At 51.0% G+C, this 22,201-nt stretch overlaps 2 protein-coding genes across 4 annotated transcripts in view; one reads left to right on the top strand and one right to left on the bottom strand.

The window, feature by feature from the left end:
* Window positions 1-4,915, bottom strand: part of LYAR (Ly1 antibody reactive) — a 21,527-nt gene extending 16,612 nt beyond the window's left edge. The window contains exon 1 of one of the 2 annotated variants that reach the window (XM_049630299.1): window positions 4,825-4,915. The gene's annotated coding sequence lies outside the window, so the exon portion shown is untranslated. Of the gene's footprint in view, window positions 1-4,774 lie in introns of both variants that reach the window. The other variant, XM_049630301.1, reaches the window with a different exon arrangement.
* A 108-nt stretch (window positions 4,916-5,023) lies between these two features.
* Window positions 5,024-22,201, top strand: part of ZBTB49 (zinc finger and BTB domain containing 49) — a 27,536-nt gene continuing 10,358 nt past the window's right edge. Inside the window, exons 1-4 of one of the 2 annotated variants that reach the window (XM_049630296.1) lie at window positions 5,024-5,134; window positions 12,620-12,789; window positions 14,821-15,920; window positions 18,407-18,453. In XM_049630296.1, coding sequence (XP_049486253.1) covers window positions 12,638-12,789; window positions 14,821-15,920; window positions 18,407-18,453 — 1,299 coding nt within the window. In that variant the 5' untranslated portion in view covers window positions 5,024-5,134; window positions 12,620-12,637. Of the gene's footprint in view, window positions 5,135-11,865; window positions 12,790-14,820; window positions 15,998-18,406; window positions 18,454-22,201 lie in introns of those variants that run through there. The other variant, XM_049630298.1, reaches the window with a different exon arrangement.

Raw genomic sequence — 22,201 nt, 5'->3', positions numbered from 1 at the left:
GGAGGAGGAGGAGGAGGAGGAGGAAGAGGAGAAGAAGGAGGAGGAGGAGGAAGAGGAGAAGAAGGAGGAGGAAGAGGAGAAGAAGGAGGAGGAGGAGGAGGAGAAGAAGAAGGGGAACCTTCTTATGGAATATGTTCTTATAGAACCTTCTTATTTATCAAGGGGTCCCAGCCGCTAGGCACTGAATTAACGGAGGGCGTTCACACACCCACGTGTCCCAAGCACTGCCCCAAGATTTAGTATGTCTGTGCAAATATGTAACTACCATTTATAGATTTCATGGAGAGGCTATTGTGCTTGACAAAACACAAATTCATCTGAAAGTGTTATAGGAGTCACAGTAACTTTCCACAGCTACATAATTTTTTAACCACTAGAGTTTTAGAGTGTTGTCATTTTAGGTTATAAGTTGCACGGCAAAAATACTGACAACTATTTGACCCAGCACCTTCCTCCTCCTTATAAAGGAGAAGGTAAGGGTCAAGTAAACCAGTGCGCTTTGACTCATACAGAAATCCTTAAGCACAGATGAGCGGTTGCATTCCCAGAGAATTCCCATGCACATAATCACTCTCTCCCCTCCACTCCCATGTTCTGGGTCACTGCCAGAGAGGTCACACATAAGGAAGGTGCAGGGTAATTCCATTCCATCCAGCCTTGAATGGAAATGTACATCCTGGCCGCACCCGGGGTTTACGAAGGCCCAGCCGTCTCTCGTGGAAGCCTCTTGCCCCGTGGGCACCGTCGGACATCAGCCTTGCCTGATACGCTACATACCCACACAGGTCCCCACTCCGCGTCCCCCTCCTCAGCTTGCCATCAGTGTAGCTTGGCAAGGGAGGGCACGTGGTCAGCCACAGCCTAGCACTGAGTCCGGAGGAAACGTGGTGGTGGTTCTGGGACGTGCGGCGACGATGACCATCTTCTCATCCGTCAACCAGTCACCAGTCCTGGGGAGCTGACATCACGTGAACCATGAGCCAGCTCCCTCCAAGCCCGGCATTCTGCACACAGCAGATGGCTCTGCTCAAACAATGCCGGGCAAGTGATGGGCCGCCCTGCCTCCTAAGGGAGAACAAAGGCTAGAACCAGAACCAACAGATTACTCAACAGTCTGCGGGGGCACCTTTGTGTAAGAACAAGAGCGAATCCTTAGTCACCAAGAAACGGGCGGCCATTGTACCCGCAACGAACAAGCAGCTGTGTTAAACCAAATTATCTGCCAAAAATTTTAAAAATACTTTCATTATGAGATCCAACTATGAAAAATACCACCTCAAACTAAACGTGTGGCCTAGACCTTTCTGACTTTGAGCGAAGAGGTCTGTTCTGTTTCTCGATCCGGGGGGAAGAGGGGACGAGAGAAGGTTTCGACCAGCTTTGAGATCCAACTGGGAGACTCAGTCTGAAGGTCAGGAATTAAAGACCTGGGAAGGACAGCTGGAAACAAAAGGTAACCACTGAAAGAAGCCAGTGATGTTGACCAAAAAGACGCCAGGAATATCTGTGCAAAACGTGTCATCCCTCTGGGGATTAGCCACACATGGTGTAAACATCAATTCAGGAGAGGATTAGAATTTGCTCACGTGTCCGTTGGAAAATTACCCGTCAACCATTTTCATTTGGTCTTTGGTGGCAAAGGTCCACATTTTAAAACCTGTTATTTTTTTAAAAAAAGCAGAATAGAACCCAGTCTCTCAGCGCCTCAGGATTTTCAGGACCATCGCTGCATTTTTACACTGGATCTGCAATGGGGCCGGTGCGGTCACCCGCTTGTTAATGAGATAAGGTTTGTAAGGAGCTTACCCCTCCCTTACATACAGCCCTGAGGACACCCCAGCGCTAGCCAAGGATCACCTTGAGGATGCCTCACATCTGAACACCTCTCCTGTGTGCCGTAAACACTTGGGTGGGTCCGTACGGGGGGGGGGGGGGGGGGACTGCAAAGAACAGCAATTTCCAAACCATCCTAACTGCATGGCAGCCAGGGTGTCCCAAGTCTGCCTGCGCTTAACAATCTCAGCAGCAGTTAAGTGCCACAAACTTACAAAAAGATGCCTTCTGAAAATTCCGGCCCTCTAACTGAAGACAGCAGTCACCGCCAAAGACAAAAAATTACTTTCAAACTTCACAAAACTAAATAAACGTGAAAGAAGTTTAAGTCAACTTTCAAATGGCGTTTTTGGTAAATTTGTAACACTTATACTTTGGAAATTTGGAAAGCCGGACAAGCTGCATTAAGACGTTTAGGACACCTTATCCGCAGGGCTCGGTTATTATGTATTTCAATGTTTAGCCCCATGTGTGAAGAGATGGCTTGCTTCATGGGGGCCGGACCTAAGAGTCCCTTTTTCCCTGTCTGGCTCTCCTGCGCACTGTGCCCAAGGCCAGGTCCCAGTACAGAGATCCTCGGTGCTCTTCCTTCTAGAAATGTGGACACATGAAGAGAAGGCAGTGTTCCCGGACTGGTTGCGAGCGTGCTCGGGTTCTCACCCCAGGTAAGTCACTGTAATTCATTTTAGCAGACCTGTGCTCAATGCCAACTATGCGTCAGCATCCACATATACCTGGGTGCCTTCCCCAAGGGGGCCGGGCCCTGGGTGTGCTTCTAGCTGTCTGCTCCTCTCTCTGGTCAATTTACTGAGCTCTCAGCACATGCCAAAACCCAAGAGAAAGATGACAAATTACAGAATACGATCATTTCACATTTACAGCCACAACTGTACCCAACACCTCCAGAACAGGTCTGATCATACCACCACCCCAACATCTGTGACCGAAAACTGAGGCTCAGAGAGGCTAAGTGATCAGGCCGGAGACACGGGAAGCGGCAGAGGTAGCCTGAGACAAGCCCAAAGCTTCTGCCCGGCCTGTCGGACTTGTCAGCGTCTTTGGCCATTTGCTTGGCCGTTACTCGGCACATGGGACCTTGAGACCCTCATCCAAAAAGAAAGAAAAAAATCAAAGGCTCCACAAATGACCTTCCATTCTGGACCGTAAGGACTCCCAGATCCTCACACACTGGGCAAGGTTACCACCGGGGTCACAGCTGAGGAGGTCAGGTACTGGAAACGGATGCGGAGTGGAGGGGTAGCAGGCAGCAACAATAAGGGCACGCGGACTTGTGAGGGACTTGGGGCACCTCAGCTCCCTTATCAGGATGGTGGCCACGTTCTGTTGAATGTTCGGTAGAGTCAGGGCCAGAGAGATGAACTGGAGCCTGTGCTGGTTCAGAAAAATGAACTCACTGAAAAGTGACCTCAAGGTTTCCTAACTTCCTAGATTCTGTTCATCTGTAAAACGGGTCTAATACCTATCTTGGAGCATCGTGTGAAAAATAAGATAGGAAAGATTTGTGCTTACCCAATTTGGGTAATTTGGGTATTTGCTGTGACCTACTGATTTGCCCATCGATACTATTACACCCAGTCCCCTCCTAAACCCACATCTCTTTAAACATGACCCTCAACCCACCCATCTATCTTCGTAAGTTCGCTCATCTCCTCTGGCTCCCCACCCCATGGGTGCCTAGTCTACCACCCTGTTCCCTGGTACAATGACCTCACATTTAGTTCTGGAATTGGGATTTGGAGTCCTTTTTGAAACCTTCCTCCCTCTACATTTTTATATTGTTTATTTTTACAAAAACTACATTCACTATTCTTAAAGCATTCTCTCACAGACCTAAACCCCATCACCGCTGGGCACAGCCCACCTGGGGGCAACCACAGCACAGTTCCCCGTGAGCCCTGTGACTTCAAACAAGTCACTGTCCCCTCTGAACTTCAAGTCCTCCAATCTGTGGAACAAGGGGCCGGGAGCCCCTTCTAGGAGAATCCAAAAAACCAAGGGTATGATGCAAAGGAAGGCTAGGGGAGCACACACTGTTTACCATCTTGCCTAGGCCCCTGAACGTGGGCTGATGAGCGTCTCCATGATTCACTCTAGGAGGCAAGTACACCCATCTCCACTTAACAGATGAGCAAACTGAGGCTGGGAGAAGTGGAACCATGTCTCTTACCTCCCCACACACATCGCCAGCGCCCCTCCACCGCTGTGACAACGTCTACGGAAGCCTACCACGTGTCAGGCACCATGCTGGGCACCGGGGGACTGGGGGGTGCCGGTACAAGTCCCAAGTGGGCCCTCTGCAGGAAAGTCAGCCTTGCAAGTACACCCCACCTCACTCCCCTGTCTCCCCAGAGGTAGATGCTGCAGAAAATCCCGGCATTAACTGGTCACCTACTATGTGCCAAGCCCTGTCATAGGTGGTTAATATGTTTGTGCTCATGTGATCCTTGCGACAGTACTAAGTTTGGTTCTCTAACACTCCCTTTTGACAGACCAAGAAACGGAGGCACCAAACGATTAGGTAACTTGCAGAAGGTCACACATCCAGTTAGCGGCAAACCCGGACTCCCAGGCAGTTACAGCGACCCCAAGACGGTGCTCTCAACCGCTATGCCCTAAGGCCTCCTCCTTAGGGACAGAGCTCCCCAGAGGGCTCAGGGAAGATAACAGCCCCGTACCCGACCTGCAACAACGCAGAAGCCCAGTCCCGTGTGGCCCATCGTCTTGGTTTGCCCAGGGGCAGGGGACCTTTCTGTTTTAGAACCGAGAAGAATCGGTCTTCCTAAGTCCAGGCCCCCATCCCCGACCCCAGAGTACGAACGAGATCTGAATGGACTGCCTCCTCCTTCCGAGGGTAAGCCCAAGGAGGGGCTCTCATGGTGGAAACGCGGGCGTCAGCCACGCCGCCCCCTCCCCAGCTCACCGTCTGAGCCCCAGCCTCCTGGGCCGGACCTCTGGGCCTCCGCCCCTCACCTCTCAGCCCGAGCCCGCCAACGGTTTCAACCGGCCGCGGAGAGCACGTGGAAACGCAGCCGCCGGCCCGGCGCCGCAGCCGCCTCCCTCCAGACCTTCCAGGGGCAGAACCCGCTTCGGGGCCGCCCCGCGCGCCTGCGCGCAGCGACCACGCTCCCGGCGGAAGTGACGTCCCCGGAAGCCGGAGGCGGATCCCGCCGGCCAAGGGGGCGTTGTCGGGATGGTTCCGCGGCCCGCGGGGCCCGGCGAGCGGCGCTGAGGGCGGCGGTGGCGGCGGCCGGTGAAGAGGAGCAGGCGGGGCAGGACGCGGGTAGGTGGCCGCCGGGCCGGGAGGCCGGCCTCGCGAGGGCGTGGGGGCCCAGCGCGGTGCGGTGGGAGCGGCCCCGGCCCGGAGCCGCCGCCGCCTCCGCTCCCGGGCTGAGCGAGGGTCGCGCGGGAGTTCCCTCGATCCCAGAGGCGCGGGGCCTGCGCCCCCCGTGCCGCCGCTTCGGCCCCCTGGCGCGCTCCTTGTCCCCGTCTGTCGCCCTGTAGTCGCGGGCAGGGCTGAGCGCCGCGGAGCTCCTAGCCAAGCGCGGCCTCGTTTCCACGCGGGCTGCGCGCGTGTGAAACGGGCGCGAAGACTCCGTCCCCGGTCCGGCCCGGGAGTCGCTGAACGCGCCGCGCTCAGCACGGTGCCCGCCGCTTGCTTAACGGTTCAGCCGTTCCTCTTGGCCCTCAGCGGGGGCTGGCAGACGGGGGCGGTCATTAAGTGCTTGCCACTTAACAGAGTGGCTACGGGGTGTACGGGGTGTGGACGCGGTCATGTGCGCTCCAGTCACCCGGCGTGGAGGGGGGAGGGGTGATAAGGAGGGTTTCTCTCCGGAGGTGAGCGCGGTTGGGCTGGAATGGAGAGTGCATCCGTTTGCTAAGCCCTCGTAGCCAGCACCACAGGCTGGAAGTCCAAGACCAAGGTATCGGGATGGTTTCTTCTGAGGCTGCACCACCTGGCCCACAGACACCCACGTTTTTGCAGTGTTTTCACGTGGCCTTTCTTCTGTGCGGGAGCATGCCTGATGTCTCTCCTGGTGTCTAAGTTTTCTCCCCTAATGGGGACAGCAGTCCGATTGCATTAGGGCCCACTCGAATGGCTTCACGTAATTACCTCTTTAAAGACCCGATCTCAAAGCCGCAGATATTATGAGGTACTAGGGCTTAGGATTTCAACGTTTGGGTTTTGGGAGGAACACCATTCAGCCCTTAACAGAAGGCATTCACCGGAAGGACAAGGAAGAAAACATTTTCCAACAGAAGTGACAGAATGGCCTTAAGGTCTCAAAGCAGGGCAGTTGAGGTGTTTTTGTGTGCAGGGCACACATGTGTCTCATTGGTGTTTGTGCTCATCTGCATTTGTGTTTTCACTTGGTCCCCCCTGGAAGCCCAGGGGGAGCCCTCTTTGGTCTTTCTTGGTAAATCGAATTTTCCGGTTTCAGCACACATGTCTCTTCCTCGAGGAAGTTCTCCCTGACCCTCCTCCTTGAAATTAATCTGCACTTCCCTCTTTCAGCGTCTCCTGGACCATGTAGTTCCTGTTTATTCTCTGTCTGGGGCACCGGGGTCCAAGGGCACCTGACTCGGGACCCCCCCCAGACAGACCACTGATGAAATCCAAAGGCAGAGAAATGAGTGGCGGTGACGCAAGAAAGGAGTATATTTCAGGGAGGCCACCACAGGCAGGACAGTGGACTAGGGCTCAAAGACCGTCTCCAAAGTGCCGGAAGGGCTTCCAGGTTTATATAAGGAAAATGTGGAACAGAGGTTGGCGGATGCGTGCAGGTGGGCAGTGAAGGTCAGATCGATCATCGTCTTAGGGTCAGTCACACGGCGTCTTCCTGGCTCAGGGCAGGCCTTGTGGCTTGAGGGGGCAGCTTCAGTTCCCAGCAGGGGATGCTTTGCCCGAGTTAAGAAAGGAGCTGGAAAGAAGAACTTAGTCTGTTGGAAAGTACAGACTGAGGTCAGAATGGAGGGATTTGAGGTCCTCGTCCGTGAAGGCTCTGGTGGCCGCATATGTGAGTTGTTCACCATCATACCCTCAGTGGGGAGCATACAGTGACACTCCATAAAGTTAAATGAATGAAGTGAAAACTGAGACACAGCCTGTGGAGGGCAGGGGACAGATCTTGCCCAGGCGTTTCATCCTCACAACGCCTTGCACATGTCAGGCACACAATGTCAGTTTAACTGCGTCGGCCTATATAGTGTCTTAGAGTCAGTCACTAGAGAGCTAAGACAACCAGGCTTGCTTGCTTGAAGCCATTGCTTCTGTCATGGGATTGGGGGCAGGGGGCATTAGGAATAAGCCATTTGAAAACCGTGATGACCAAAGACAAAGGTCGGACCACTCTAAGGCAAGGTGGGTGCTGAGGTGTGTGAACTGTGGACCTTTGGAGAAGTATCCATTGGTGGCCCCAGGAAAGAAACTTCTGCAAATTCTGGATATCTGACCAGTTGGAAAAGTGTCCCAGGGAACAGAAGGGCCCCTGCTCTAGGATCCCTCTCTGCAGGGTAGAATTCCGTTCTGGCTCTTACTCCCTTTACAAGCACCTCTTCACATGTAATGTTTCGTGTGTGTGTGTGTGTGTGTGTGTGTGTGTGTGTCTGTGTGTCTGTGTTCTCTTTTCCCATATTTTCCCAAGTTTTCCCAAATTTCCCTTTGAGTCCAGTTCGTCCATCTTCCCACCATCACATTTCGGTGCAGATTTGTAGCATTTCAAACAGGAAATACCTTGGGAATTCTTTAACCAGTGGGGGACCTCTCCATTTTTACATACGGAAAACTGAGGCTCAGAGTCTCCAGCCGTGGAGACGCTATGTATTGAGCACCCCTGTGTTCAGGGCGCCCTTCTAGGTACCAGAGATGCGCTGATGCATAAGGCAGATGTGGTCTGTGTCCTCTGGTCTCGGTTCCTGGTCACAGAGCGAGCAGCTGCAAGCACGGAGATCGGTCTGTGCCCCTCGAGCCCCAGCGCGACACCGTGTGTTGCACTTGCCCATCCTCGCACGTGCCGTGCTCACCTAGACCCTCAACTGACTGGATCCGAGGAAGGCCTTTCACCTGCCGAGTGGAACTCAGAGTAGGGGTTAAGCACGCGGGCTTTGGGGTCATTCCCTGGGTTTAAATCCAAACTCCGCCCCTTATCAGTTACTCACTAGCTGTGTCGACTTCTCTGTACCCGGTCAGGTTGTCTCTTGGCGTTGCAACAAACTACCCCAAAACTTAGGGGCTTAAAAACTTATTTTCTCTCACGGTTTTGTGGGCTAGGAATTCAAGCAGAGCTCCACTGGGCAATTCTTCAGTTCCCGTGATACTCGCCTGGAGGCTGGGACTGGTCTGGAGAGTCAGGTGTGGCTTTGCTGTCTGGTGGCTGGAAGGCTGGGCTCAGCTGAGTCCTTCTCCGGTTCCACATGTTCTCCAGTTGGGCGCCTTACAGCCAACCCGGGCCTCCAGAGTCACTGTTCCAGAAGACAGACAGTGGCAGCTGTCAGACCCAGAAATGAGCAGGGCTTTACACCCTCACTTTTGCCTGTTGTTGGTTAAGACACAGGCTGCTCAGATTCAAGGCAGGGAGAGACCTAGATCCCGCCTCCCCTTGGAGGAATGTCAGAGTTGTAGCCCTCTTTAATGGTCCACGTGCCTCATCATCCTCATCTATAAACTAAGATGGGTACTTATGATTATCGTGAGAATTAAATGAGATGAACTGGGTATGAGATGAGCATAGGGACTGAAAAAACAGGCGTAAAGGGCTTAGAACAGTGCATGGCACGTTAGAAGCATTTTGTAAGCATGGGTCTTTATTATCACTGTCTTAGGTACGTGATCCGTCGTTATTTACACTTGTCGCCCCTAATACTCATGAGGAATATGAGATGTAAATTCTTTTTCCAGAGCTCTCTCTAATCTTGTTGGGGAGGTACAGAATTGCTGTCATGAAGCCATTAGAGAACTATACTGAGTAGTACAGAATAGTTACGATTTTCATAGTCCGTGTAAATTGTGTAACAGTTTCTAACTGTACATTACTTCTATATAGCTGGAAAGTGTCTAAAGATTGAGAACATTTGCTGCATTTTAGCGTTAAAGCCTACAGAGGAAGGTTTTGTGTTGTATTTTTAATGTCCTTTTTCTCATGGGATGTAGCATGGCACCAGAGCATGGGCTCCAGGGTTAGGAACCAGGCTTTAAATCCTGGCTTTGGAACACAGGATATTTAAACTCCCCATTTCTTAATTTCGTCTCTTCTAGAAGGCCAATAATAGGGTTCTTGTCGGATTATTGGAGTTAATGGATAGAATGTGCTTAACACAGTTCCTGGCCCGAAAATAGTGAATGATAGGTAATAACAATAAGCCAGTAATCCTTTTCTTTTCAAGCAACTGATGGGGCAGGGGTAGGTAACTGAGTACTCTATCATTTGGCTGTTCGGTACCCTCGAGGATTTAACACGGGGCACTGCCCCACCACCTGACATAACGCTCCCCTTTCTGTATTCTTGGTCTAAGTGATAAAACCCTCTCCCCGTGCTTTAGTGTTGCTTTTTATAGGTGACCTCACCTCTAATGCTAGTTTTCTTTGAATCCCACCCTGATCTCAAACCAGGAGATCATGGCAGTACCCCAAGCTTTACATGTCAGAAACTGAGCTTTCCGTGAAGAAATAGGGGAATCCAAATGAGGTGTAGGGCTGAGGGTGAGTTTTAGAGATGCGAAGTCGAGGGGTCACACAGTGGAGATGTTAGCAGAAAGTTGGACATTTGGAGCTAGTGGTCAAAGCTGAAGTGTCCCATTTTGGGGTTGTCTGCTTCGAGCAGATGAAGGCCAGGAGTAGATGTGATTTTCATGGGAAGGAGAAGGGGGCCCAGGGGCTGAATCGTAAGGGACATTACCGCTTGGTAAGGGGCTCGCAGAGGAGGACGTACAGAATAGAGATGGAACAGATCAGGGGCTTGGTAAGAGGAGGGCCCTGGGGGAGGCAGGCGTGTCCAGAGGGAGGCGCGAAGACCGCACTCCACAGGCTGTAGCTGGGGAGCGGCCCCTGCGGGCACGTGTGTAGCAAGACGCAAGGTGAGAAGAGAGTCCTCCGAAAGCAGAGCCGGGTGTGGAGTGGCTGCTTTGAGGGGCGTCAGAAAACGCGCTGTGATGAATAGATGTGCCTAGAGGGACGGTTTTGTTGTCCCGTTTTCTTCTGCTTTTTTTCAACGCGAGGCGGTCTTGGTGTGTTCGCAGGAACTGGTGGGCCAGTTGGGGACAGAGCAAAGCAGTGAAAAAGCCGAGAATGAAGCCAAGTGCTGGGGGAGCCCGTGGTGGGGGCAAGGGGAGGAGGAAAGCTGGCTTTGCAAGGAAGGCACACTTCATCCTGTGAAGCTGAAGGGGTCGAGTGAGGGACGAGCGAGAAAATTGGAATTACGAAAATAATTTAAAGGCACTCAGGTTACGTCAAGTTATCTGTGGACTCAACCTTCTTGGTGAAGTCAGGTCACAGTCACTTTTATGGACGAGGGAGACAGACCTGGTGGAAATGAAGAGAAGGGAAAGGGCCTAGAAGAGTAGCTGTGGGGCTGGAGGGGGGTTGTCAAAAAGATGTAAAGAGACATCACTAACTGTTGTTCGTTAGCAGCAGAGGTTAGCCAGCGTGGATCTTAATGGGTGAGTGTCTGCTCTGTGCCAGGCAGAGGTGAATAAGGTGGTGCCCTCAGAGCTCACAGCAGAGCTGGAGACGCAACTGATGGAACATAAGGATAGGTTACCTGGGGAGGCAGGTGTGGGGTGCCGTACGATTGCAGAGGGGGGACCCCAGACTTGAGGAAACGCTGGGGAGGAAGGAACACGTTTCCGAACGGCAGGAAAGGCTTCTAGGAGATGGTGACAGCTCAGCAGAGCCCTGATATTTGGAAGAGTCCAGTGTGGATAAAGTGTTCCCAGGACAGGAAGTATCAGAACCGAGGGCTTTGGGGGCAGAGAGCAAGGCAGGGTCCTGCAATCTGCCTGCCCCAGGACCAGCTGGACGCTTGCAGTGCAGACGCGTAGGCCCCGCACAAGACTGGACAGAACCCAGACGGTGTCCAGGAACCGGGACTTTTCACAGGCTCTCCGGGTGCTCTTTAGAGAGAACATCTGTTGAATACTTAATATGTCTGTTGCTGTTCTCGATGTTCACGTGGGTTCTCACAATTGTCTCCGTAACCCGTGAGGTAGGGTGAGGAACGTGGACGTGGAGAGAGTCGTTGCCCAAAGTCACGTAGGTCATGAGCAGTGGCTGGGGCTCCGCACTCTCCCCAACACAGCTTGTCTGGGGAGCCGCAGGTCGCGTATTTTGGTGGGCACCTAGGGGGCATGGGAGGGGATAAGGCGATGGTGATCACGATGGGAGAAGGGGCTGTGTTCAAAAGCTTCGTTTTGGCTTCGTGGTTTGGTGACTTTTTCCATCATGCTTCTGCACTGAGGATGAAAACGAACGAAGAGACCACACCGTTCCACACGGCCATTGCGGCACACGCCTGCCCCAGGCTGACTTCATTTGTCCCCACGACTTCTCTTCCCTTCAGCGTGTCTCCCTGGATTGTGCTCCTGGCATGAACCCGTGCCTTCCTCTCCTGTGTATTCAGGTGTCTGAGTACTGTATTTGTGTGGTTGTGTGTCGTGTGTGTACTTGTGTGTGTGTGTGTGTGTTTAGTAGAATTTAGGCTTCGTGAGGGCGGGGACTTGGTATGTTTGCTGGTTTGTTGCTGTAGCCCTAGAACCTGGCACATAGAGAGGTTGAAGAGATGTGAGACCTTCCGTGTCTGAAAGGGGGTGTCCCATCTCGTTCAGTCTTAAAGTCAGCGTTCTTGAAAAGGCCTGTAAGATTCTACATGGTCTGACCCTCTCCCCTTCTCTCTCTCCCTCTCCCTCCCTCTCCCTGTCTCTCCCTGTCTCTCTCTCTCTCCCTGTCTGTCTCCCTCTCCCTCCCTGTCCCTGTCTCTCTCCCTCTCCCTGTCTCTCTCTCTCTCTCTCTCTCTCGGACGCACATACAAGCACTGACACACACAGGCACATCACGTCCTGCCACTCCCTTGGCTTCAGCGCTCTCAAGCTCAGCAGGCGCCTAACGCTTTCTAGTCTGTGCACGTCGGGTACGTGCAAGACGGGTGTTTGCTAAGGTAGCACCCCAGCAGAGAGGCAGGAAGGAGCAGACGAGTACAAGTGCTGCTTTGTGAGATCTTTGTTATTAGTGTCTCGTGATGTAAGTTAATTTATTTTGACTTACACCTTATCTCTGCAGGTAAGTTCCTAATTTTCCTCACCTTCTAATTCAGCACCCCACGTATAGGTGCTCAGTAAATACGGGTTGATCTTATCCACTTGGCTTTTTGCTGCCCTTCTAAGTGTTTACATACACACGCTTTGTTGTTGTCGAATTATTCCAAAGTCGAAACAAGAGAAATGCATGTAGCATTATCGTGGTCGTAGTCTACATTTGCACTGTCAAATCCCGTGGCTCTTTAAATAAATGAAAGGTTTAGTTCCTCAGTCACACCAGCCACATTTCAAGTGCTTAAGGCTGCTGTATCGAACGGTGTAGATACGGAACATTTGCATCACTGCAGGTAATTCTGTGAAACTGCACCCGTCCCGATGCGTAAGGCCCAAGGTTTTTTATGCTTGTTGTTGGTTTGTTTGAAGGAGCCATGACTGAACCGCAGGTCAGTCCGCGGGTTCTGGGGCCACGTAGCTCCCAGTCACCCCCGGGTCACGGTCTGCTTCGTGCTCTTCCTCGCAGGTCTCCCGGTGTTTGAGCATGGACCCGGTTGCCACCCACAGCTGCCACCTCCTTCAGCAACTGCACGAGCAGCGTATCCAAGGCCTGCTTTGTGACTGCATGTTGGTGGTGAAAGGGGTCTGCTTCAAAGCACATAAGAATGTTCTAGCAGCGTTCAGTCAGTATTTCAGGTACGTGTTGTAGACTTTGTTCTTCTAACCGTATGGAGAAAAAGCTCTCGTAGAGTGGATGTGTGTTGACTAAATTTTATTCTCTCCTTGGATTTCACCTGTTCTTACCTTTTGTAGCACTTGGCGTGAGTTTTGCTCTTTGTATTTAGAGCAGCCTGAGAGGAAAAGAGCCTTTTGACCAAAAACTATCTGGGCTGATTGAAAGTATGTTGGCACTTTGTCTTTAATAGCTCTAATCAATGTCAGGTTTCTCTATGTATTTCTTACCCTTTCGTGGTAAAAAGATTGAAGAATAGAATTCCTGGTAAGAACTTTCTTGTGATAAGAAACTGAAGGGGGGAAAACACCCTACATACTGTTTTTTATTAAAATATTCTCATTTTTGTTTTTCACTGGAATAATCTAAGAAAACAGGTTTGAACTGAATTTATTTCTTCCTATGGTCATTTTTAGGTTATTAGACATTGTTGGAGTTAAGTGTTCTACGTACATTTTCTGAGTAGCTGAGATTTATCTCTCTGTAAGCACTGAAGCTTTTTTTTTGGTACCTTTTTTCCCCTTAAAATGCATACCGTTTCATTGCTCATGTAAATCGTATATGGAACCTGACTTAATCGTTCCATCAAATTAAACCTCCGCCATCATCGATGGTCTAAGTACATGTTGTAATGAACGGATCAGCTCACTGAGGTAATCAGCCCTTTTTGTCCCTGTGCAACTTGGTCCCAGACTCTGCTTTCCCTGCCCCTTTTTAATTTATGCTTCCCTCAGGCAGGAACAGAGCTGAAGGCTATTTTGGGGAAGCAGGTGATTGGATTAGGGAAAAGGTCCACAAACTTGCCAGACCACGTACCTGACCCAGCTTGGTGGTTTAGATGCAGCACAAACTCCTTCACCTGGAACTTGACCGTGTGCAGAATAAAGCACGTGGGCGTTGTGCCCTTTTCCCTCATTCACTCCTAGGGCTCTTCTTGTTCTCACTGCTGGCTTGTGGGCCGTTGGGTTGCAGAGAAACCTCTAACAGATCTGATTACAAAACGAGTGTATATCAAGTCCCTAGAGTTGTCAGATTCACAGAGACAGAAAGTAGAGTGGTAATGCCAGGGGCTGGGCGGGGAGGTGGGGGGGAATAGAAGTGAATTGTTTCGTGGGTGTGGAGTTTCGGTTTGGGAAGATGAAGCGTTCTGGAAATGGACAGTGGTGATGGGGGCACCGCAATGTGAATGTACTTCATGCCACTGGATTTCCCGTTGGAACTATGTTTAACATTTGTAACCACTTAGGAATGGATCAGATGGTAAATATTACGTATATTTTGCCACAATTAAACAAACTAAAATTAAAAAAAGAAAGAGTGTCGAGTGTTGGTTTCTTATGGTTATTTTTATTTTTAGACATTTTTAAGGCACTTCGATGTAGAAATGTCTTTGTTATGTGTTTTATGGTCTGAAGTATAATTTGCCAGACTAGATATGAAATACTCTACCTGTATGCTATACTCTATCTGTATGCAATCGATCATACATATGGATAATTATACTCTGAAAAGAACGATGAGTATATTTCAGAATTTTACTTTGAGATCTGTTTGGAAGGTTGAAGATCCAGCACACTAATTTAATTCATCTGAATTGCTTTATTGAACAGCTTGCCAACAGTTTTTAAAGGATTAAAATGTACTTCACTTAAAAATCTTGGCATGTAGGGGCACCTGGGTGGCTGAGTTGGTTGAGCATCCCACTCTTGATTTCAGCTCCAGTATGATCGCAGCGTCATGGGATTGAGCCTCATGCTCAGCGCGGAGCCTGCTTAAGATTCTCTCTCTCTCTCTCTCTCTCTCTCTCTCTCTGTCTCTGTCTCTCTCTGTCTCTCTCTCTGCCCCTCTCCCCCTCTCACACTCTCTGTAAAGTGAAATTAGTAACAAAAAATAAATCTCAGCATTTACAGGATAGTATTCTTGAATATTAACATGAGTGTTATTCATAAGAAAAAAGTAATCATACTATAAACAGCTATCCTTTCTTTTATCAGGAGCCTCTTTCAGAATTCTTCAGGCCAAAAAAGTGATGTTTTTCACCTGGATGTTAAAAACGTCAGCGGCATCGGGCAGATCCTGGACTTCATGTACACGTCCCATCTAGATCTTAACCAGGACAACATACGAGTAGTGCTGGACATAGCCCAGTGTTTGCAGGTTCAAAACGTTCTGAATCTGTGTCACACGTTTTTAAAATCGGCCGCTGTGGAACAGCCCCCTGGCGTGTCCTGTAACAGTACATTCTCCCTGCAGAGCGCTCTGGCTGCTGACGCTCACTGTGTCGGCAGCGAAAACTACCCTCCTCCTTTGCTGCAGGAGTGTCCCGCGGAGGTTCAGCAGAGCAAGGTGTTGGATGAACCCCATTCTCACGCTCCCCCGTCAGTTAATCTTCATCACCCTGCGGGCGACGCGCCCAAACCGGCGCCCGGTCCGCTGGAGGCCAGCGGCCCAGAGCTGCCTCTCAGGCACAGCTACTGCCACAAACTCCGAAACTTCTACAGTAAGCAGCACTATAAACAGGCTGCCTGTCCCGGTCACGGGAGGGTGGGCGAGCCGCCCTTCCCGTCCAGCACCCCCACGGGCCTCGGTGCCGGGGAGCGCCAGCCTGGCGCGGCCAGCCGGCCCGGGTGTGGGCCGGGGCCTGCAGGGCGCCTGCCTCCGCACTGCTCGGCCCCACCCCTGAGTGAGCCGGACCCGGACCCGGAGTCCGACAGCACGCGCCAGCCCCCGGCCAAGCAGATGAGGCTCAAAAAGGCCATCCACCTGAAGAGGCTCAACTTCCTCAGGTCGCGGACACCCGCGGAGCCGGCGTCTGAAGCCAGGCGGGAGGACGGTGTGACCGAGCGGGCAGGCCCTGCCGGCGCAGATGCGCGGGAGGAAGCCGGCGGCCCCAGTGCTGAGGGACGAGGAGGCGGGGAGCTCATCGGCTCTGAGCACTCGAACTGCGTGAACGACACGGAGCGGCCCGAGGACCCCGCGGCGCTGGAGGACCAGTCCCAGACGCTGCAGCCACAGAGACAGTATGCGTGCGAACTGTGTGGGAAACCTTTCAAACACCCAAGCAACCTGGAGCTTCACAAACGGTCTCACACAGGTACACTGATTCAGTGCCCGCAGGCAAAGGAAAGGACCCGACCCAGACGCTCAGACATCACTGCCCGCTCTGCTTTTGTAAGAACTTTTGCTGTTGCGATGACGTCGTTGATAATCCCCCAGAAAATCCAGGAGCGTTAGCTGCTCTTTCTCTGACGTTGTTGGTGATCACTCTTAAAGAACGATCTCGGAGTTCTGTAGACGCTTTCGCAGAACCAGTTGCAAAAGATGGCACACTTTTCGTTTTTAACCGTGGCTTTGTGTGATAGACCTTCCAGCTTTGAAGAAGCGTAGCGAGTTGTTTTGACCCGCTGAAAATCTCAGATATGTTCTAAAACGGATAAGCTGTATTTGCTCTTTAGAATTAGATGAACTTTGTATTTTTTTAAAGCATGATGTTGTAGGTTCATCCAGACCAAAATAACTGAGGGTGATAGCAAAAGGTCTCTGGGAAGCCATGTTAATATCAGATTGTTTCAAATTGCGGTTTGGAAGGAAGAGGTACACTTTTTAATAAGGATCAGCTTTAACTGTTTGATAATTGGTTTTCAAATGGTAATTCTTCCATTTTGAACGTTGAATTTTCAGAGGCTTAGTACCCTAATTCATACCTCGTCCTTTCTCCAGAAAGTTTATTTTTTCCAAATGCTAAGTGCCACGTATACGACGTTATACGACACTTACATGTCATATGACTTACGTTATACGACACTTACGTGTTACTTTCCTTCCTGTAGTTAAACTGGGTGACTCTACTGCACGTGAATTAATGACAGCTCCCCTATAAGCATGAGAAGTAATATGCTAACGGGTGCTTCCAGCATAACTGCTTTTAAGGTGCTTGGGCCATTGTGATCATGTCCACGTGCCATTCTGTTACCACTTTGGGTTGCCACGGGCTTAGGTGTTTGCTGCCTCGTTGCATTATCGAGAGACTTCTATATGGCAGCCCTTCGTTTTCATGTGTTTGCATGGAAAGTGCTTTCGTTGGTGGTAGTGGTTCAGAATTATTTTACGCGAAGGCAGTATCATTGGCTCAGCGTTGCCTGAAAAAAACTTGTTTTAGGTCGTTCTGTTTGCTTAAATTTCCTGGAGCCTAACGATCGTTATGATTTTTACTTGAGAACATCTCTCTCTAGCTTTAAAGGAAACAAATTACATTGTTTGTTCTGAAGGAACATCTTCGGATGCCAGTAGCACACAGCCGTGCACAGGTGTTGACGGGGACAGAAATTGGGAAGGCGGCAGGCAGTTCTCTGATTACGGTCTGGGGAGCCCTTCCAGGGGGTCTGTGGGGCCTGAACTCTTTCCATCAGAGTCTGCGATGTTACTTGCCCTCGCCTTTCCTGCTCCAGGCACACAGTGGAGTCAGCTAAAGGCTGCGGCCGCTCTGGTGGCCGCCGAGAGGTCTGATGGCGTGTTCTGAAGGTCTCCGTTTCCATTTCTGACGTGGGCTCTACCCACCGATGTAGCCTATGTAAACCAAAGCTCTTTAGGGCCATCAGTTATTCAGAGTGCGAAGGGGTCCTGAGAGCAGAAGGGGAGGCCCCTGGCGTAGGGTGATTGGCCCCGGTCCCTCGTGAGTCTCGGCGACTGGTGACCTCTCGTTTCAAACTGTTGTAACTCAGAATGGGGTCTTTCACTTGACATGATCGTCTTCCCCATAATTTCAGACGTAAATGTAGACACCAAATACAGGATTCGTGTGATTATAATTACTCAGGGTCGGAACTTCCGGCTTGTCCTTGAGGAAGCCATTGAACAGTTTTAGGAAGCCGTTCAACTCAAAAAATATCCTGGCAGGAGCTCAGAGAGCTAGCAAGGTGCCAAACCTCAGCAACACAGGAAGAAGGGAAACGTTCATGTTTAAAAAAAGAATCTTAATGAAACCACTTGATTTGAGGGGGATTCTTGGTCTTCAAAGCATAGTAGGTTTTACAGGCCACAGGGGGTACCTTGAAGTACGCTTTTCCTGTTCTCTACGCCGGGTCAGAGCTGCGGTGGTTCCCCTGGGGTGGCGTCCACTCTGGACAGAGGTCGCCTGTCTGTTCTGTTTCAGGACGCAGAGGCCAGCGGTGGCCAGGGAAGCGCGTCTCCCTGCTGAATCTTGTTTTCCCCTGTAAGCGTGCGTCAGCCACCGAAAGGCGGCGGAGAGGGGTCTTCCCCGGCACGCTTGAAGTCCACCCCTGTGTGGCCGCCTCGTGTGGTGCGAATGAGGCTCCCCGGCCGTGTCGGAAACTGGTGGTAAAGGACTCAGGCCGAAGGGCAGGGGAGCAGGCCGCTGCTGTCTGGCAGATCGCCTCTGCGCCGTCCAGGGGGGTGCGGGACAATCAGGAGGACGTGGGGACTCTGCCCACGCTCGTACTTTGGGAAAGAAGGCGACGCTGTCTTCTGAGAGGGCAGCGGAGATGGTGTAAACATTTTAAACAAAATTGTGGTGCCGATGTGACTAATGATTTTACAAGTTGTTATTTTGTTTTGTTTCAGGTGAGAAACCTTTTGAATGTAACATTTGTGGGAAACATTTCTCTCAGGTGGGAATACTCTTATTTACTTTAATAATTGGAAACCCGAAACCCAGTGCTTTTTTTATTATTATTACAAATAAGACCTACATTTGGACTTCTGAGAGAAGCCTCTGGTGGTGTCTGTAACGTTGACTTCACGCTAAATCGGAAGAAAATAATTTCTAAGGAAAACAAATTTTTAGATCATCAGGGGAAAAACAGCATTTTTTGTAAGGGTGTGAACTCCCCCCCCCCCCCCCCCCACTTAAGGATGGGTCCGATCCTGGTATGTTTCTTCTCTTTTGTGAACGAGCTTTCCGGTAAACCACAGTGAGCACCCACCCACCTGGAGGCCGCAAGTGCCGGGCTGTGTCCAGGACAAATGTCCCCTTCCTCCGGCTGGCACATCAGTTGTTAGGATGCGGGGAACAGAGCAAGCATTTCTCGTTCCTGCTTGGCCCACCTTTCAGCTGACCCGTTTAATGATCATTGGGACACGTATAAAGTCTCCCCATCCAGCCAGTGTTTTGGTCCCTCCTATGCGAGCTGATCTGGGCACTGGACGTAAACACCCCCTAGAGAGTTAATGTGTTAGAGGAAATTCTGAACGTAGACTGGTGGCAACCCACTTCTGAAATGGAGGGAGAGCCCTGCTTCTCTGCCACGTGCCGGGCGCTGGCATTTTAGAGGGTGGGTGAGGCCGGCTACTCGGCCCCGGGCACACGGGCCCGCTGAGGAAACAGCCACCGCACGCAGCCACCGCACGCCGTCGTTCCACTGGCGGGTGCCGTAGATCCGGTCGCAGCTCGTGCAGACGCTGTTTTACCAGGGCCAGGACTCTGGGCTGGGCCCTGACCCAAGAGCCCTCCAGGCCACAGCGCTGGCCGCAGCGCTCCCCAGGGCACGGAACCTCCGTGGCAGCGCCGTCTTCTGGCACGTCCCCCACGGAGCCAGCTCTCCGGGGTCCCCTTCGTTCTCCCCCCGCCCCAACCCCCAAACCTGTGCCCTCAGGGGCTTTTCCCTCCCACTGCCACCTGCCTGCAGGGGTTCACCGAGTCCGGACCCCTGCCTTTGCGTCTTTAGTCCACACTTGCCGTCCAGGAGAACTCTGGCACCCACACTGCGTCCAATAGGTTTTTGAGAAGCAAGGGGAGTCCTCTCTCCTCCAGCTGCCAGTTATTCAAGGCCCTGGCGGCTTCAGGATGGCCTCGCCTGGGGCTTCCGAGCTGTGGCCACGACGATGGGCGGTGTGGATTTGGATCCCGCCCCAGGCCTGCTAGTCAGTGACCTCGGGCAAGCCACCCCACCCTTTACAACGTCAGCTTCCTTTGTCCGTGAAACCAGGGAAAGGAGATGACTGACCCTGGGGAGCATTTGGGGAGTAAACGAGCTAGTAGGAGTAAGAACTCCTTTCTGCCTGGCACGTAGTTCGTGCTTCAGGGGGGCGTCATTATCTCCCGTCCCAGGGCCGCCCTCTCTGTTCTTGCAGACCAGTCTTCCCAGGGCACCCCCCCCCCCCCCACCATCTTAACCTCACAGCTTTGGGGTGGAGGAGAACCTAAGACTTGGACTAATGACTGTTAACAATTAGCAGCCATCACTCCCTGGCCCACATTGTCCTAATTCTTAAATCAGGATCGTACTACCTCATGCAAGTGTCAGGAGGAGTAAATGAAACAGTGGACACGAAAGCCCTTCGGACGTTTAAAATGTGATGACGCCTTAGGGTCTGTCCTCTCCTTGCATGGAATCCTTCCCTGACCCTTCTTTGCTAATCAGAGAGAACCGGACATTGAAGCGTCCGTAGTCAGCCTTCAGCCTCCTCTCCCGGCATCGGTGGCAGGTCTGGCCTCCAGAGATTCCGATTTGGTCGCTTTGGGGTGCGGCCCGAGCGTAGGGATGTTAGTGCAGCGATTTGGAAGTGTGGCTGAGGTCGAGGACCGCTGCTCAGACCTCGTCCTGCACTTGCCCTCCGGAGTCCCATCAAGGTGGCCCTGATGACTGCCGCTCCCGAAATCCTCCTCTGCTGGGGTCTGTGGTTTTGTCGGAGTTTTGTGAACATAGGATTACGTATACTTGCAGTTTTCAGATGCGTGTTGCTGTTTTACTTCGTAGTGAAATTATGAAATTTTTGTGAACAAGGACTTCTGTTTAAAAACCACTCAGTAATAAGTGTTTGTGGCAAGCGTGGGGTGTGCTGGGGAAATATGCATAGGGAACAGCATGGGCAAAGAGAAGCGAGTGCTCGTTTCTGCCTGGAAGAAGCGGTGTTCGGGGTGGGTGATGAAGACGTGAAGGATGTTACGAGATTGCTCAGGTGAGCCCCAAAGACAAGCAGACATTTGATAAGCCTGGGGGTCTCTGGCCTTGAGGAAGCTGTCGCGTTGTGGATACAGGGATACTTTGTAAGTAGTGCCCGCTGACCGTCTCCGCCTTACGGCAGGCAGTCATTTTTATTTTTTATCTTTTTAATTTTTTTTGTATTATTTTTTATATTAAGTATAATTTGTTGTCAGATTGGTTTCCATACAACACCCAGTGCTCATCCCAACAGGTGCCCTCCTCAGTGCCCATCACCCACCCTCCCCTCCTTCCCACCCCCCATCAACCCTCTCAATTTTTTAAGAGTCTCTTATGTTTTGGCTCCCTCCCTCTCTAACCATTTTTTTTTTCCTTCCCCTCCCCCATGGGTTTCTGTTAAGTTTCTCAGGATCCACATAAGAGTGAAAACATATGGTATCTGTCTTTCTCTGTATGGCTTATTTCACTTAGCATCACACTCTCCAGTTCCATCCATGTTGCTACAAAAGGCCATATTTCATTCTTTCTCATTGCCACATAGTATTCCATTGTGTATATAAACCACAATTTCTTTATCCATTCATCAGTTGATGGACATTTAGGCTCTTTCCGTAATTTGGCTATTGTTGAAAGTGCTGTTGTAAACATTGGGGTATGATTGCCCCTGTGCATCAGCACTCCTGTATCCCTTGGGTAAATTCCTAGCAGTGCTATTGCTGGGTCATAGGGTAGATCTATTTTTAATTTTTTGAGGCACCTCCACACTGTTTTCCAGAGTGGCTGCACCAGTTTGCATTCCCACCAACAGTGCAAGAGGGTTCCCTTTTCTCCACATCCTCGCCAGCATCTATGGTCTCCTGATTTGTTCATTTGAGCCACTCTGGTGTGAGGTGGTATCTGAGTGTGGTTTTGATTTGTATTTCCCTGATGAGGAGCGACGTTGAGCATCTTTTCACGTGTCTGTTGGCCATCTGGATGTCTTCTTTAGAGAAGTGTCTATTCATGTTTTCTGCCCATTTCTTCACTGGATTATTTGTTTTTTGGGTGTGGAGTTTGGTGAGCTCTTTACAGATTTTGGATACTAGCCCTTTGTCTGATATGTCATTTGCAAATATATTTCCCCATTCCATCGGTTGCCTTTTAGTTTTGTTGATTGTTTCCTTTGCAGTGCAGAAGCTTTTTATCTTCAGGAGGTCCCAATAGTTCATTTTTGCTTTTAATTCCCTTGCCTTTGGAGATGTGTCCAGTAAGAATGAGCTGGAGCAAATGTTTGCGGTTACGGTGTATTGGAGTGCTCCCATGCTGTTGCTGGAATGTTTGCTTTGGTGGAAGGGAGTTTGTAAATATTTTCCCTTCTGGAAGTCTCGAAAGTGAGAAAACAGATTCACCAATGAGAATTAATCTTTTATGCTGTTTACTCAATTTATATTTAGTAGAGTCAGTCTTGGCGGGGGGGGGGGGGGGGGGGGGGGGG

This window comes from Panthera uncia, chromosome B1 (genome assembly GCF_023721935.1).
Source record: "Panthera uncia isolate 11264 chromosome B1, Puncia_PCG_1.0, whole genome shotgun sequence".
Lineage (NCBI taxonomy): Eukaryota > Metazoa > Chordata > Mammalia > Carnivora > Felidae > Panthera > Panthera uncia.
The sequence above is the reverse complement of the archived record's forward strand: the minus strand, read 5'-3'. Positions and strand labels throughout refer to the sequence as shown.